Genomic DNA, 17,658 nt, shown 5'->3' with positions numbered 1-17,658 from the left:
AGAGGGCTGAAAATGCTCTGCCTGCTACATAGAAGTAAATGCCTATGGACCCTAATTGCTTTTAATTGCATACATAAATATTTATGTATTTACTCACATTATACATGGATAAAAATATTGTCATATTATTTGCATAGGTGTGGCTTACTCTTCTGGTAAGCCCTCCCTAAGAAGAAAACATTCACTTAAGAGAAACTGCTTTAATTGACCTCAGTACCTGAAATATCCTTCTTTGTACAATTAAAGGTTAGTGTCAGAGCTGAACATAATAAGGAACTAATGAATTAATGATGGAATTACAGTCAGCATCTCTTCAAATAAAGAATCACTCAGTGAAACTAAAAAACATACAAGTTTAGATGAAAAATTATTATGTTGCTATTGTATCAATAGTTCATTTTTTGGCTACTTCTTATGAGTATTTTTTTATCTGAAAATGAACTCACAAAACCATATTATTACCACAGGGACATGATAAACTTTCATCTGTCCTGCACAACCAATTCAGGCACCCTCCTATCAGTAGGTGCCTTTGCTGAGATTACATAGAGTAATTCCAAGTGTGTCTGTTTTTCAAAAAGAGCCAGCATGTCCATTCTCCCTTTTCTTCTTGTGGAACCTGTGCTGTGCTGCTGTGAATCCTTGGGCTCACTCCTCCGTTAGGCTGCACAAAAGGTGGCAACTTCTGAGCTTCCTGGACTGGTAAGAATAGGTGCATAGTTCTCAAGCACTGGGGAGGAAATTTCCTCTTCTTTTGATGGAGAAATGAAATGCATCCCTCTTGTCTCCAGTCACTGACACCTCCTAACCTCATGTCTGCAGGTGTGTTGCACACGAGTGCATGTATTTGAGATCAAACCTGCAAGTCTTCACAGAAAGAGCTTTCCTTTTGAAGTTCAGAGTCTGTTTTAGAGTAGCTTACTTTTTTTCTGGAGAAATTCTGGTAAATGATGGCAGCATGGTATTTAAAACTCTCTGAAATTAAACTGCTGTCAGAGGTGTTCTAAGCAGAGCAGCATTTATCAAATACATGCTACAGCTGTGTTTTCTTGGTTCTTACTTGAAATTACCTGTATGAATCATCTGAGGCATGTCCTGCCAATATCACAGAAATATTATCACCTCTAGGTCTGGGGATGAAATAGGACTGAAAGAACTGGTGCCAAAGAATCCCCAAAGGAAAAGTTGCTTTGCTGGTGCATTGTCAGCAGTGGTAAAGGGGAGGTTACATAACTACACCTCAGACATCCCATCCTAGCCCCTGGATTTCACAGGGAAACAAGCAGGGAGACAGGAAGAAGCCTGTGTTAAATTCCTAATTGCTTATTCTCAGATGTGTCTCATTACCTTCTAATCTGGTTTCTATCCCAAACCCAGTGTAGCAGATCTAATTGCAATTGTGTTACTCCTTATTTGTACTAATATGAAACTAATTAGTCTGGTCAAAATTTATGCTGGTGGTGTTATAGGAGAATTACAGCATCATTTATTCTGATGCTGAGAAAGGAAGAAAGCAGTTACCTCTGAAGTCAATCTCCCAGCCTCAAGAGCAGCTAACACAGAAATTCTAACACATGTATCTATTATTATTTGCTTGCATCCTGTCTGTGGCACTGAGTACATCATAGCTATGTGCAGATTTCATGCATTTCTTGCAAAACGCAGCTGCACACGAACTTGAGCTCTGTCTTTCTCTACAGCTTCTTTTGTAACATCATAAGCATATCAGATGTGGTGCTTCAGTAAGGCTTGCTGAGGAAACACCACTTTGTAATTTCTATATTTGAAATTTCAGATATACTCCTACAGCAGCTGGCAGTCTCATGAGATGGATTTTAAGCTCTTAGATTTTCAAAAGCTAAGGAACACTGACTTTACTGCTATTATCAGGAACATATCTTCTTATTGAGACTTTTTTTTCCCTCTTTTTAAAGAACTAGGTGTTTCATAGGTATTTTAAAGCCTGCAGTGACACAACCTTCACACAAAAAAAAAAGTGTCCCCTCAGTAACAGCTGCCAATGGTAAGTTCTTTCTGATGCAGTAATGGTCTGGTGACTGATGTTTGAAAATGTGAGACTCAAACCATTTTAGGCAACACAGGGGGGAAATTCACACTGCCGACATTCTGCTGCCTTCAAAGAGCAGCAACATTTTCCATTTTCTCTCACCTCTCTCTGGTGGTCTTCTGTCCCTGTCTTAAGTGGAGTCAAGGGCTTTGAACCACTTTCAGAAGGGTTTATTTTTCTAGAGTAACTCAGGTTCAGTGTTCATATCCCTAGAGCCAAACAAAAAAAAGTTCAAACCTTGTAAGAATTTCATCTTCACGTTCATCTCACTCCCAAAGCAAAGTGGATCTTTATGAAGTGGTTTTCTTTTGTCCTGCCCAAATTTGTTTTTAAAAGACTGGGGTAGATTCTTCCTTTTACCCTGGAATTGTTACCCTAGACAGCCTATAGCTCCCCTTTAACATGGCATGCCCAATGCCCAGGCTGTATTACCTACCTGTAACTGTGAGAGACTGAAATGTCAGCGTTCAGATATTTTCTGAAATTTCAGATATTTTCATCACCCACCTTGGGAGGATGAGCACAGCAAACTGACCTTTGCTTAGCAAGGAGCTGGGTTCAGAGCCAGATAAGGGAGAGAAGGGAAGCAGAGCCTTGAGGTGGGATAATGCTTTTTACCACATCAATGTCCTCCCTTACACACCTGGCTCAGGTGTAAGTTAAACTCCCCCTGGGGAAAGTATCAGGATATTCCCATTCACACCTAGGCCAATTTGAAAAAGCAATTTGTAGGAATGGAACTTCCAGGCTTCCTCCCCAGCCAGCCCCACACTGGTGACTGCCAGTGCAAGAGATGGACCCTGAATAAGAGGCTTTAATGGGAACAGCAGCTGAGGTAAATGCTAACCAACCTGCCTGCCTCTGGAAGGTATGGCTTGAATAAAACTGTGTCTGAGACACTGGCTTCAAATCCAATTTCACATAAAACAAACAAACAAAAAAAAAAGTTCTCTATAGGAACTCAGTCCTCAGCAAAGATTTTCCTGGATGGAAACAAAATATGCATACTTGAAGAAGCATCTTTTCCATTGCCAGTGAATTGTGTTACTCTGAGCAGGTGTCAGGATGGAGTTTAGGCAATTCCAAAAGGCCTGAAATCCTGAAATACAGCCACTGTAGAGTGCAGCTGGACTCTATCCAGAAATCAAAGAGAATCAAATATCTACTAAAGTCCTGTAAAAAATAAGGCAAATGCTTAGAGCTATTCTAGCAAGCGCAGTTTGCTCAGGAACATGTTGTATTCCACTCTGTTTGGGTCATAAGTGGCATTATGGGTCTGGTTTGTCCAGAAACGCTGCAAACAAATGCAGAGAACACTTAGGAGACCTCAACAGAGCTGTCTGCCGAGGAAAGACTGAAAAAAATGCTTACTAAGTCTGAGAAAGGGAAGTTGGAGATGAGGGAAGGAAAAAAGAAGATAAACTTTGTGACAACTAGCAGTCAGTTGTTCTCATGAGCTGTGAAGGGCTCTGCTAACAAGAAAAGCTGCTGCAAGCTTGAGAAGGAGGAACTGGGGACTGAAGAACTCTCCTCCAGTGTTTGGGCTGCTCAGTGCAGCTCAGCAGCTCAGTTCAGGAGCTGCCAAACAGGGTCAGCTGTACACAGAAGGGGCCAAAGGACACGTGGAACTGTTCTGATTTGGACATGACCCTCCTGAACTAACAGTGCCTTGCAGGTACAGAAGTGCCAGTGAACACAGCGGTTTTGTACCTGAGGTCACCCGTTTGATGGAGACATTGGAGCTTAAGGTAAAGATGAAGCATGTTAAACACACACCCTTGAGTCTGGGCTAATGCTCAAACCCTTTCCACCTGTGCTGTCACAATTCCCTCCCCAGCTCCAGGCCAGCTGCCAGCACCTTGGCTCTGCAAGGCTCCAGTTACCCCCAAGGCTTTTTTCCACCAGCCCAGCTCCCTTTTGCCATCCCAGCTCCTGCTCTGGCTCCCACCCCATCCCTGCCCCTCCTGTCCCCACTGCAGGATTGGGCTGTGCTGGGGAACTCCCAGCTCAGCTGGAAACCAGAGTCTGTGGGAGCTGCTGTCCCTGGGTGGAGCTGAAGCCTGAGGATTTCTCATTCAGTGCTTCCATGACAGCCTTTTCATTTGCTTTGCCTTCTTTTGGGTTTTGATAGGGTTTTCTAGGGTTTTTGGGTTTTGTTTTTTGTTTTTTTTTTTTTGGTACAGGTTTATTTTAAAAAACTCAAAATTGTTCTCTTTCAGCAACAATGCCAGAACAAAAGTTATTATTTTTGTTTCATTAAAAGTTTTTAAACAGCAGTATTTCAAATATATCCAACTATTCTGACAGCTAAAGAGATGATGATTATTTTAACACAACCCATTTTGCTATTTTAATCAAATGAACTATTGACACCCATAAGCAGCATATTGGCTCTGACATTGTTTCTAAGTGATCTCCTTTTATTCAGTCAGGCAGTTGTTTTCTAACTAAACAAAGCTACTTTGTAGATTCAATTCTGTAGAAACTTGCAGAGTTTATACTGTAAACTGGTTCCCAACATGGGATTTTGGTCATTGTTGCAGTTGCAGTGTTCCTGTCCATACACAAACTCAGAACTGGATTCTGATCCTAACAGATTTCCAATTCTCTAAATATTTCAATAGCTTGCTGACCAGTAAGAAAAGCATTTGTGATTTGGCATTGCTGTGAAAAATAAAAAAGCTTCTACAGCTTTTCCACTAACATATACTAATTTCAGACCTTCTCAGGAAAAGATTTTGTCAATCCTGAAAGTTTTCAAGAGTAAATTTCACAGACCAGAAAATACACAGGTGACTCGGAGAAAAAAAAAAAGCTGCTGCTAGCCAACATCATCCTGGGTATAGTTTTGGTTTTAATGTTAGTTTTGTTTTCAATCTTTATGTTCCTCTCTATGACTGGCTTAGAGTTTCCAGGGAGCTGAATTGTTGAACACCCCATGCTTTTCAACTTTTCATTGTTATGTTCAAAATAACATTAATAAGAGGCTTTTCTTTCTTATAAAGAAGCATTTTGCATATATTTTAAACTGCACACACGCATTGTACTATAAGTGGACGTAAGACAATTCTTTTATCCCCTGGCTCATTATGAAGGAGGGCCAGCACAGGCCAGAAGTAGTTGTCCATTGGAGCAGTTGTGATCTGAGCTGTGGATTAAAGTAGCAGCAGAGTAGGATCTCACCTCGATCACATAGACACCTTCCCATTCACGTACTGAATACCTGCAACTACTGTTTTCCAGACAAATGGCAGAGGATTTAAATGGATAAAAATATATTAATGTTTTTTCTCTTTTGTCTCCATCCAACGAACAAAATTTGAGATTGTGTAGGGGAGGAGATTCAGTCTCATTTTGCCATCTAGTGGCAACACTGGCTTGCTGAGATGCATCCCGGAAAAGTGAGCTGGCATTAGCTAGAGGTGGGAATGAGTTACTAATTCTTTGGAAAAATCAGTCATTTTTCTACTCAAAACATTAAGAGGCCTGGTTACATTTTATAGCAGCACTGCACAAATAGCCACGTTGCTAAAATGAGTTTCCATTTGCAGGTACTTGGGTGAGCAGAGCCTATTTCAGTAGCCCAACGTGTTTCATTTTTTTTTAGGAGTCTGGATCACTAGTATTTTTTTTTTCCTTTGTGGATATGATTCATTAACTTCCCTTTCTACTTGCTCTTGGATTTTTACCAAAACAGTGGTATAGCCAAGCAGTTTATCTTTAGAAATATAAAGGACAGCTCAAGGCAGCTTGGCTGGACAAGCTACTTCTTCCTTCTTAAGGAGAAAACCCAAAAACTTTTTAACTTTTTTAAAATCATTATAAGTTTGTATTCAATTTATATTTCTTTGATATGATTTTTTTTGTGTGTGCATGTCTGTATTTCAAGGTTTATAATGATTTTTTTTTTTCTTTTTCCACAGTTTTGTGAGATACTGGTCATTATCTGGACCTGCAAGATCCTATAGTGCTGCTTTGGGGCCTTATGGAGTAAGTGAGTATGGCCTGGCAAGTGACAATGCTGTGGAGGGTTGGAATTGTTCTTTGGGGTCTGGAACAGGGGGGCTGCATTCCTGTGCCAGAAATGCCGAGCTGCCACAGCAGGAGTAACCAGAGTTGTGGTTAATGGATCCATTGGGGAGCATTAGAGGTGAAATGACACTGAATGAGTTGTTTGTAAATAAAAATATGTGGGGCCTATCTTAGAACCATTTAGAAGCAGTGGAAAGCAGAGATGTAGCCATTGTGGTTGTTATCTATAGTAAAGCAACAATATAAAAGCATAGGAATAACAGGTATGAAAATGTGTAAGAAAGAAAGTGGAAGGAATGATAAGAGTAGAAAGATCTCACCACCTGTGGATCCAGTAACTAGACTTGATTGAAGAGACTTGATTGTTGCAATTCTCATGTCTGGTGGTCTCTGTGATGGTCACAGTCTCGATCCATCAAGAGGGGGGAAAGCCTAAGAACAGCAGGGTCAGTGTTTAGGTTTAGATGGAACACGCGGGTACCTCCCCTGGGGAGGGGAATTTTACACTGTCTGAAGGGTCTTTGGTGGTTTATTACCCCTTTTAAGTCATGACCCTGCCTCTCACTTCAGCAAAGTTAAGCCAGTTATGCCCCATCAGAAAGGCTAAAAGCCTTCGGCCCCAAGCGGGTGAATGTCCCATGTGAATGTCACCCTCCCGTGGGGGCAGGGGAGGAATTTGGCATGAAAACAAACACCATGGTCTGTCCAGCCTTCTCCCTTACCTGGCTCAAACCCAGGAGTCTCTGGTGGTGGGTGTGCACCCCCTCCGGCTCGTGCAGATCAGGTTCCACCACCACAGTCTGGTCCTCAGGCTGGACCCGGCACCAGCAGAGCACGGGGTGCCTCCAGAGAGGTTGTTGAGCCAGTAACCGTGAACATCTGTCTCTCACACAGGAGCACTTCATAATGCAGTGGAGATTTAGGCCAATGCACTCTCCTGTCCATCAGACATTGTTTGAAAGATTTCCTTCAGCAGATGTTTCTGATCCCCCCAAATCTGCCTGTGTTAGCAGGTATTGGAAAGAGCAGCACGAAGCCCTCCAGCTCTGCAAGCACGAATCGGTTCAAACCCGGCATATCTTTTCGGGACCTCGTTATCTGAGGACTAATTACACTGATGATTGGACTAGGTGGTCTTGAAGGTCTCGTCCAACCTTGACGCTTCTGTTAGGAGAGTTTGGTGGTGCTGCTGTACCTCCTACAGCAGCTCCCTGCCTTCCCCTGCGTACAGGTGGACAAGTACAAGAAGGAGAGGCACCACACGGCACGGCAAGGTAAAGCAAGGCCAGACCCCCGAGGGCGCGGGCGGGTGCTGCCGAGGGTCCATCCGGGGTGGAGCGGAGCGGGGGGCGGTGCTGGATCCCTTCCTCCCGGACAGCAGGAACGTCCAGAACGGCGGGAAAGGCACGGGCAGCAGCGGCGGCGATGGACGAGAAGGTGAGCGCTGTCGGGCGGCGGGGGAGCGCCGCTGAGGGCACGGCTCACCTCGGGCACCCTTCCCGCGGGGATCTGAGCCCCCGGGCCCCGGCTGGGAGCGCAGGCAGGGCTGGTCGCGGCCCCGGCCCCAGCGGAGCCGCCGCACCCCGGGGTCAGCCGGGGCTGCGCGGGACCCCCGTTAGCACCGGAGGCTGTGCGGGGAGAGCCGGGTCCTGCCTCTCCACACAGCCCAGGCACCCCTCGGGCCGGTTCCCTGAGCTGGGACCCATGGCGGGAGCCACGGGGCCGGGCCACGAGGCTCTGAGGAGGGAACGGGGCTGGTCTTTTATCCCGCTTTGAGCACGTGTTTCCCCAGTGGGGACCGCCACCCTCGTCCGAAGTTGGTTTTTAGTCTTCATGAAAGATGAAACTCCTTGGAGGTGGAGGGGTGCCACCACCTGCTGGCATTCACTATTAGCTGGTGATCTTTTATCACTATTTATCACTATTTGCTGGTGATCTTTTATCTCGATCCTTTCCCGCTGAGGTATCTGGTACAGGCCATTGGCCAGTTCCTAATGCTGATAAGGAAGGTCGAAACGGATCTTTCAGTTAGTATAAATCACTTGTTACTGAGTTTATTTTGTTTGCTAGGACTCCAGCATCCATGGTACGTAGTGCTGCCAGTTCTGTCCCCAGGAGAGCTCTTACTCTCCCCACGGTGGTTTTGGAGGGATCGGGATCCGGCCATGCAGCCCCGCCGACCACCGTGCACAGGGACTAGACAGAAATGGCAGGTTTAATTGCAGAAATATTAACCTGCATTGATAATTTCACTGCTCCGAGGAACATGAAAGATTAAATAGCGCTTGTTTTGGCTGGTATATTTGACGGCATAGCGTCCAATTTTAGAAATTTCTGAAGATAAGATTTCCCAGGAGCCTGTGAGGTAGTGGAACGCATTGTGAGGTTTAAATTCGTTTTTGTTGTGCCAGTATGCATTACTCACAGCTGTGGATACATTATATCTCCACCAAAACTTCCCTTTAATATTTTGTGTCAATATTGGAAGCTGAGTAAATAAATTTCCCCTTTTTTGGTTGAAAGTTATGCTTCACATATTACGGTTTTATTTCCCTCTGCCAAATTCATGTTATTAGGCCGAGCTCCTAAATTTGGACAATTATGGCTTATTCATTAGCAATGGTCATTGAAATGCATTCAGGCTTAAGCATGGTTTCAGCCATTAGCACAGTGACCATTACAGATGGAGATGGTGAAGGTTTCCATCCGGTGGGTCAGGTTTGGTGATTTGTGTGCTCAGTCTGGTTCATTCTGGTGCTGATTCCTTCTGTGAGGAGAACAAGCAGTCCTTCAATGGATAACTTGATTTTCAGTGGAGAAATGCTGGCATCATGTCCAGTATCATTTTCTGAAAAAATGAGATAATACAAGTCTCATCGGGGTTTGCCCGGACAGGTTGTTATCCCATTAAAAACAGGGGAAAGCCACGGCGCACTAATTCTGTTTTGTATTTTTTTTGTAGCTCTGCTATCCTTAGATTCCCGAGTGAGTGTGCCCCGTGGTTTAGGTAGTCCAGGCACTGTTTCGTGTTACTTTTACCGTAACTCGTTGTCCTGACTGTAAAGTTGTCAGACGTTCCCCTTGAATGGAAGGTGGAGCTCCTCATTCAGGGTTTGCATAAAATGCACACGCAGGCCACAGCGATTATTTACCCTGAGTATCCCCCTCAGTCTTGTGTGGCTTCGGGCTCTTTTTCAATAGGCCATTAGCCCATTCTGTGCTTCCATTTGACTGCGGTAATATGGGGTATGGAAAACCCATTGAATTCTGCCTTTTTGGCCCATTGTACCTACTTATATGGAAAATGTGAGCTCGTTTCACTGCTCCGACTAGAGATAAAAATCTCTTTTCCCATTCAGAACATCTCTGTTCTGTCTCCCGAAATGCAGTCCAGCTAAGCAGTGAAGGTACCGTTGGTCAGGGCCAGTTTGAAGCAAGTTACATTTAGGTGCCATGCTCGGTAAAACCCCTTCCTGCTGTGACAGGATCGTGGGGTGTACTGCTCCTGTTGGAAATTATACAGCTTTTAAGGTTTTTTAAATAACTTTAGTAAGGGGTTTCTTTCATCTTTGCCCCGGGGGAGGAGAATTACAATTTTTGGAATTCTTGAAAATAATGCTTGATTGTATAATTCTTTCCACCTCTGTTTTCTCAGTGGACAACCTGTAAATCCTAGTTCTTGGGAACGGTCAATTAGTCTGACATTACATGTAGAATTCTTGGAATCACCATGAAAATTACTCCATCCCACATCTCACCCATATTACTGACATGATTTCCAACAGTCCCACTGACATGTGGGATGGAGTGAATTTCCATCGTGATTTCGTAGTGATACCAATTTCGTAGTGATACCAAAAATGCATGCAATTAGTGTTGCACAGGTGGGGATTTCCCCCTGTTCTAAAATTTCGGTAGCACTCCTGGACAATTGTTCATTAAAGGCTGTGTCTTTTCTAATTTCATCTCGTTTTGTAACAAGGCCAAGGATTTGGCCAGTCTTCAGGAGACGCAGTTAATTTTCTAATCTGCACAATGTCAGGAGCACTTGGAGCCCGCATAAGCATTAGCTAAACGTTTTCCTTCAACTTTTGTTTTCCTTTTTGTCCTCCTGTAACTGTCTCTGCAGCTGTTCTATTTTCAAGGGCAGTAATAATAATTCAGCTGCTTTCCTGCTTTCCAGTTCAGTTGTCAGTTCTTGTTTCTCTTCTGTATTGGCAGGCAACCTTCCACTATCCCAGGTTGCTCCAAGCCCCATCCAACCTGGCTTTGAACACTTCAAGGGATGGGGCAGCCACAGCTTCCCTGGGCAGCCTGTGCCAGGGCCTCACCTCCTTCACAGGGATGATTTTCTTCCCAATATTCAATGTAACCCGCTGTCTTTCACTTTAAAGCTGTGACTATGCAATGGGTCACCTTGGCTCCGTGCTCCAGCTCCCTCTTGCAGCACACAGCTGCTGCCTGTGTTTTGGCTTTCCAAGCCCTTGCAGGGCCGTAGGAAACTGTTGCTGACTTTGGGCTCTAACAGTTGCTGGACTTTGTGTCACATGGAGCAGACTTGGACAGTCCTTGGGATGGGAGTGTTGGGAGGCTCCTCGGGTTCCCTGAGAGCAGAGGGGTTCATTGGCCTCTCCACATGCTGGCCAGCAGTGGATCTTGCAGTTCCCTCATGGGGTCGGGATGCTCCCAGCTGGGAGGCTGAAAGCTCTTTGCTCACACCGTCACCACCACCGTGTTCTCCTTCAGACGTGGACCAACGGAATCAACGAGGCCAGTAAGATGGCCCTGCTCGCCTGGGAGAAGGAGACGGGCATCGAGCTGGTGCAAATCAACGGGCAGAGGCGCTACGGAGGGCCCCCCCCAGGTAGGTCAGGCGAGCGGCTGGGCCGCGGGGCCCCGGGAGGGGGCTCGCCATGGTCACCGCGTCCCCGTGTCCCCGCAGGCTGGGTGGGCGGCCCGCCGCCCGCCGGCACCGAGGTGTACATCGCCAGGCTGCCGCAGGACATCTACGAGAACACCCTGATCCCGCTGTTCGAGAGCGTGGGGAAGCTCTACGAGTTCCGCCTCATGATGACCTTCAGCGGGCTCAACCGGGGCTTCGCCTACGCCAGGTACGCGTCCCGGCACGACGCCCAGAGCGCCATCGCCGCCTTCCACCGCTTCCAGCTGCGCCAGGGCTGCGCCATCGTGGTGTGCTGGAGCACGCAGAAGCGCGAGCTCGTTGTGAGCGGCCTGGACGCCTCGATGAGCCAGTGGGAGCTGGAGGTCACGCTGCACATTGTCACTGAGGGGATCCGCAGTGTCACCCTGCACACCAGCCCCTCCCAGAAAGAGGCCAAGCTCGCTGTGCTGAAGTACAGGTCGCACGAGGCTGCTGCCCTGGCCAAGAAAGCCCTGATGGAAGGTCAGTGGTGCTGAGGGGTGCTACTTGGGCTGGTCTTCCCACCTCCAGACTTGGCTGCAAGGTGACTTCAGCCTTGAGACACCCTTTGCTCTATCCCTGTGTCCTGTGGGATGCCAGCTGCCCATGGTGCAGTCCTGATTCCCAACAGTCCTACTAGTGGTGGGGTGAAGGGGCTGCTGGAGGTCTCCAGGAAGCTGCCTGCTCACAGCTGGAGCATCACCAGTTCAGGGCACCCAGAACATTAACCAAGTTACTAAACCTTTCCAGTGGACAACCCAACCCCTCAGTGTCCCTTAAACACTCCTGAAGGAGCTGCTTAATCCCTCTGAGCCCTGTCCCATGACTTCAATGCCCTGATGGGACACAATTCCCAGACATCCAACCAGAACCTCCAAAGTCTTGGTTTGTACCCATTTCTGCCCCAGCTTAGGAGCATTTGGCTTTGGTATGTGTTCACCTTGGCCCTAAATTCAAGCTGCCCCTAAAATCCTGGAGATCGCTGGGATGGAATTGGACGGGATGGGATGGGATGGTGCTGGAGGGTAGGTGAGCATCTCCTGTCTCCTAGGAAACCTGAGGCTCGGGGAAGCAAAGATGAGGGTGGACTGGCTGGACCCCCAGCTGAAGCAGAAGCTGCAGCTCTGTGAGGAGCCATCGTCCAGCTGGGTGCAGGGAGGCGAGAGCCCGGCAGTGCCCCTGACTCTGTCACTGCAGAACGTGCTGGAGTGCCTGGACATGCTGTGCTGGAAGCATCACCTGAGGACACCCCTGTTCATGACCAAGTGTGTCCAGGTGAACCGCAACGGGTGGCAGCGGTTCTGGTACCAGGTGGCGATCCCGGGGTGCCGTGTGCCCATCAGTGGCTTCACGTGGATCTCACCAGGCAGGCAGGGCCAGAGCCAGCACGAGAGGGCCAAGGTGGTGGTAGCCCTGCACGTTCTCCGTGTGTTAGGTGAGTCCTTGCACAGCCAGCTCCTGCCTTTCCCAAAGTCTGGAACTGTCTGCTGGGAGGGTGGAGCTGTGGCACTTCTGGGGCAGGGTGGGATGGGGCAGGGAGGGACCCAGGGCTGAAGCGCTGTCAGCTCTGAGCTGCTGAGGGTGGGATCTCTGGTTGGAAGCACAGGATGCAAGAGGAGGGTGTTTGAGGGTGAGGGCAGAGCCTGACCCTTCCCTCTTCACTGCAGGGTACCAGCTGAAGTAGGCAGCTGCTCTGCTGGAGCCACGACTGAGCCTGAGCCCTGCTGGGCTCCCAGCCCTGTTCCAGCTTTCCTTGGAGTTCTTTGCATCAGTTTTGAGAGCTGGCTCTGGAGGATAAGGGCTGCTGTCCACAGCAGCCACCCCGTCCCCGGGCAGCCCTTGAGTTGGTTCTAGTTTTGGGTTGTTGGTTTTCCTGCCAAGTTTGGTTTCTGTTAAGCTGGTGTGTGTTGCGTTGGAGGGGCAGATCCTGGAGAAGCAGCAGCTCTTGGAAGGGCTGCCAGCACTGGATGCCAGTGTGATGGAGGGAATTCCTCCACTGGCATTCCTGGTTCCTGAGAAACAGCCTCAGGGGAGGACAAGGCCACACACAGGGAGTGTCCCAGTGGTCACAGAGTTCTGTGGGCTGGTGGAGCTGCTGTGTGTGGAGAGGAGTGCCTGCAACCTGTTTGCAGAGTGAGGAAGCAGCTGTGGAGATGGCAGCTGTCCATAAATTATTCCTCAGGAGTGGCAGGTCTGGCCACACGTTGTTCTTTGGGATTAAAGAGTTCTGGAAAGCACCAGCTGGGTCATGTCATCTTTTCCTCCTGCATCCTCAGCTCCCTGCCTGTCCAGTGCATCTCGGTGCTCTCCCCACACACCAGGAAAGGCAGGGGAAGGGACAGGGTGGCATTTGGAGCCTTCAGAGCCTGGTGGGCCCATTGTGTGGGAAGCTGCATTCCATTTGTTCTCTTCTACTCACTTGGCTCTTTCTGACCAGCTTTTGATACCCCTCAGGCTCCTCCGAGTGCCTCCTGATGTCCTCCCCAGTGCCTCTTGGTGGTCCTCTGGGATATCTGGTAGCACTTTGTTGGAGGTTAGGGTTTTTCCTTTTGTTTTTCTCTGTCTTAGGGAATTTCCCCCCGTTTGTGTTGCTAAGGAACAATAACCATTCCAAGGGAGGCTCCTGCTTCCTTAACAGACACCTGTCTTTCAAACCAGGACACCCCTTTATGCTCTCCAGGCCTCCAGGTGTCTCTCAGTTCCGTAGATGGTGGGAAGACACCCCCAGCTCCAGGAATGTCTCTGGCCATGCCCTGTAACACCCCCGCAGGTCCAGCACAAACCCCTGGGCCAGCAGCACCTGGGGGCTGCACTTGGTGGTCCAAGGGCTCCCAGGCAGTGCTGGAATCCGCTGGGGATGTGAGCCACAGCCAGGAGTAGCAATGCTGGTGGGACTGCACCAGATCCTCCCCGTTCCCCAGCAGTGCAGGGGCTCCTCCGGGGCCCTTGGCCGCAGTGTCCGGCCATGTCTGGCGCTGTCCCAGGCCCTGCTGCCCACTCTGCTCAGCCCCAGGGAAGGGCCCAGCCCGGGAGGGATCCCTGTGCCTCTGCCCCTCCCCGCTCACGGCACACTGTGACCCACCAGGTCTCTTTGGCAGCACCCAAGTCCCATCCCTCTTTTAGGTTCTTTCTTGCACTCCCTGCAAGTCTGTCTGTCCTTCCTGAGGCACACCAGGAGTCCCTGCTCCCTGAGGATGAGCCAAAGCATCAGCACAAGGCGCTGGGAAGTGAAAGGCACTGGGTTTATTTCTAACAGAGCTAGAGTCTTAATTAATTAACAACGGGTAATTGACCTGCTGGCACAGCAGGGCAGGAAAGCGATGAACCTGTCTGCCCTGGCCAGGCACCCCAGAACCCCATGTCACCCCCTCACCCCTCCTGAGAACTGCCCTGCCTCCCCCCATCCCACAACAACCCAAAGGACCCCAGCAAACCCCAGCATTACCCCCTCCCCTCCCAGCACTGCATCCCCCACCCGAGACCCCCAGCCCTGTCCCCCCCTACCTCAGAGCACCCCCCTCATCCACCAGGGATGTTCAGTCACGACCCCTTCCCCCATAACCCCTCCACCAGGAGCCCTCAGCCCTGTCCCCCCATCTCAGAGCCACCCCCCATCCCTCACGGACCCCTGTCAGGGACCCTTCACAGTCCCTCTCGCCCCAGCCATGTGCCCCCACCTCTAAAGGCCTCCCCTGCTGTCCCCTGCTCCAGGCCCCCCAGCCTCGCCACCCCCAGCCTGTCCCCCCATCCCGGGGCCAGCTCCGGCTCCTCGCATGGGGCCTCCGACCCCCGTAACCGCTGCCCCCTACGAGCCCCTCACCCGCTCCGACAGGCGCTGCCCCTTTAACACCGCGCCCACAGCCCAGCTTGAGTGGCAGCCCTAGGAGCCAATCAGAACGCCAGCGTCCTGCCCACCCACAGTGGTAGCATTACAGCGAGGCCACGCCCCGTGGGCGGGCACTCCCAGGGGCTGCGGCTCTGATTGGCCGCGCCCCGCGAGAGGACGCGCAGAGCCCCGCCCCCGCGCCGGGCGGGGCGGCAGCGCTGAGGGGCGGCGCCCCCGGCCCCGCGCGGCCGCTCAGTCGCTGTCGCTGTCGCCGCTGTCGCTGTCGCCGCCCTCCGCCGCCGCCTCCGGCTCGGCCTCGTCCCGCAGGTCGGCGAAGAAATCCTCCCCGCTGCCCAGCGCCTTGCTGCTGAGGGCGCGCAGCGGCCCGCCCTTCTTCTTCTTCCGGCGGTAATCATCGACCACCATCGAGCCGAGCGCCGACACGTCCCAGAACTTCACCTTCTGGTCGTGGCCGCTGCTGGCCAGGAGCTTCCCGTCCGCGGCCACGGCCAGCTGCTCGATGGGCTCGCCCAGGTGCTGCCCCACGCAGCCCAGCACGCGGTTCGGCAGCACGTTCACCGCCCTGGGCACGGCACGGGGCACTGAGCGCCCGGGGACGCCGTCTGCCCTGCTGTCCTGTGTCCTGGGCGAGGCTGATCCCGTGCCACAACCTCTTCCTTCCACCCCTTCCCCCTCCCACACCTCCCCATTCCTCTCCATCCCATCCCATCCTCCACAATTCCCAATCTCACCCCCTCCCCATCCCACCCCACCCCATCTCCGGCCCACTCTTCTCCCCTCCCTGTCCCATCTCACCCCCCACAACCCCTCCTGATCCCACACCGTTCCATCCCATCGCTCTCCATTCGCCCTCAGCCCGTCCCACGGCTCCCCGTCCCTCCCCATCCACCCCCTGACCTGATGACTCCGTCCAGGGACCCCACGCACACGATGCTGTCCGTGATGGGCACCATGCAGTCAATGGTCTCTGCCCTGAGCGCAAAGCGGTCGCTGGCGGCCCCGAAGCCGTCCCAGTTGAAGAGGTAGATGGTGCCTTCGCTGGAGCCACACGCCACCTTCCTCCCCCTCTAGGCACGAGCGAGGGCAGTGAGGCAGAGGCAGGAAAAAAACCTCGGAGCGAGGACAGGGGGCTGTGGGATCCTGCTCCATGATGGGGAGCAGTGCCAACCTTCATCAGCACCACAGAGGTCAGGTCGCCGTTCTGCGGCTCCGAGAGCAGCTCAAAGCGCCGTCGCTTCACGTTGAAGACGCCCAGGGTGCCATCACCACTGTGGGAGGTGGAAGGGACACGTTGTGAGCACGGAACATGGCACAGGGCACTCCAGCCATGAATGGACATGGCGACCCCGACCCCACCCCAAGACCATGAAGCCCCTCCGGTACCTGGCTGTCAGTAGGATCTTGCCGTTGCCATCCACAGTCATGGCACTGATGTACTCCTCCTGCTGCCGTGCCTCCAGGATGGCACTGCCCCTGCGCAGGTCCCACACCTTCACTGCCCCGCCGTCATCGCCCGTGGCAAAGATGTGGTTGTCGATGGGCAGCACGCAGTTGAGGGCCGATCTGCAGAGACCCCGGCCCCACGGTCACGGCTCCCGGAGCAGCGCTGCGGGCTCTCCCTACGGCCCAGGGCTGTGTGGCCCTGCCGCGGGAGGGAAGGGGACAGTGCCCCCGCCGTTGTGCCCAGAGTGAGCCGCCTGTGTGTACTTACTCGTGGGCCTTGGGGAAGCGCGTTTCCAGCCGTCCCTCCTCCGCTGTCAGAATGTGGATGGACTTGTCCTTGGACACAGTGAAAAGCTCTGGAGAGCCGCGTTAGTATCCCCCGCCCGGCGTCCCCCGGTGCCGCCCCACGTCCCCGCACTCACTCTGCCCGTCCTGGGAGAACGCCACGTCCCGGCACGACTTGAGGTGATGTCCCGAGGACCAGAGCTGCCGGTTCTCGCCCTCGGTGCAGGAGTACGAGTACCTGCCGGCACCGGGAGTGCTCGCTGGGACTCCGCGGGCGGCCGGGGAGCCCCGCCGCCGGTGCGCGGCGGGTCCCAGAGCCGGTTCCCCCTCCCCAGCCCCGGCCCCACTCACAGGTACACATCGCCGTCCACGTCCCCCGCGGCCAGCAGCGGCCGCGCCGGGTGCAGCGCGATGGCGTTGGCCGTGGCCTCCAGACAAATGTCCTCGGGGGTGTCCCGCACTCGCGGCTCCCGCGCCGCCGGCTCCGGGGACTCCTGGGGCTCCTGGGGAGATCGGGGCCGTGGGACCGGGGCCGGCGGCTCCGGGCTCCCGCAGCCCCACGCGTGCTCACCTCCTCCATGGCGGCCGCCATGGCGCCCGCTGATTTGCATGGCCACGCCCTCATTTGCATACGCCCCGCCCTTTGTTTACACGGGACCGCCCGCCCGCGGCTCTCCGGCGCTGCGGGCCCGGCCCGGCTGCGGCTGGCACCGCCCCGGGGCTCCAGCCTGCGGCCGCCCGTGGCCCCTTCCCACCAGGTCGCTCCCCCCACGCCTCATGGCTTCCTGTTCATTAGAGCTTCACCACTGGGAGCTCCACAGGCTCCTTAATTCGCACCACAGGCTCCCTAAATCTCACCGTCATCTCCTCTCTCTGATCGCAGACCAGGTGCCACTTCGGCCCCTTGCAGGGTCTGGGGCCAGCAGGGTCCCCTCTAGGGACCCCAGCCCAGCCAGGGACCACCAGCAGCGCCCCCACCCCGAGGGGCCATCCCAGCTCGCTGCTGGCTCTGCCCTGAGGGAACGGGCTTTGCCTGGTGCTGGGCCCATCACACACACCCAG

At 52.1% G+C, this 17,658-nt stretch overlaps 2 protein-coding genes across 2 annotated transcripts; one reads left to right on the top strand and one right to left on the bottom strand.

Annotated features, from left to right (window-relative positions):
• Nucleotides 1–7,493: 7,493 nt before the first annotated feature.
• Nucleotides 7,494–13,245, top strand: DND1 (DND microRNA-mediated repression inhibitor 1). The gene is made up of 5 exons (XM_053956676.1): nt 7,494–7,537; nt 10,847–10,964; nt 11,043–11,504; nt 12,073–12,456; nt 12,689–13,245. Exons 1-5 carry the CDS (start codon nt 7,526–7,528, stop codon nt 12,703–12,705), a joined length of 993 nt encoding a protein of 330 aa, XP_053812651.1. The 5' UTR covers nt 7,494–7,525; the 3' UTR covers nt 12,706–13,245.
• A 1,569-nt stretch (nt 13,246–14,814) lies between these two features.
• Nucleotides 14,815–17,226, bottom strand: WDR55 (WD repeat domain 55). Its single transcript, XM_053956330.1, has 8 exons — nt 17,168–17,226; nt 16,948–17,099; nt 16,734–16,834; nt 16,580–16,667; nt 16,252–16,431; nt 16,037–16,136; nt 15,766–15,935; nt 14,815–15,430 (listed from the first exon to the last, which is right to left on the bottom strand). Exons 1-8 carry the CDS (start codon nt 17,219–17,221, stop codon nt 15,100–15,102), a joined length of 1,176 nt encoding a protein of 391 aa, XP_053812305.1. The 5' UTR covers nt 17,222–17,226; the 3' UTR covers nt 14,815–15,099.
• Between the last annotated feature and the right edge of the window lie 432 nt (nt 17,227–17,658).

This window comes from Vidua chalybeata, chromosome 15 (assembly GCF_026979565.1).
Source record: "Vidua chalybeata isolate OUT-0048 chromosome 15, bVidCha1 merged haplotype, whole genome shotgun sequence".
NCBI lineage: Eukaryota > Metazoa > Chordata > Aves > Passeriformes > Viduidae > Vidua > Vidua chalybeata.
Note: the sequence above shows the minus strand (reverse complement) of the source record. Positions and strands in the feature narration are given on the sequence as shown.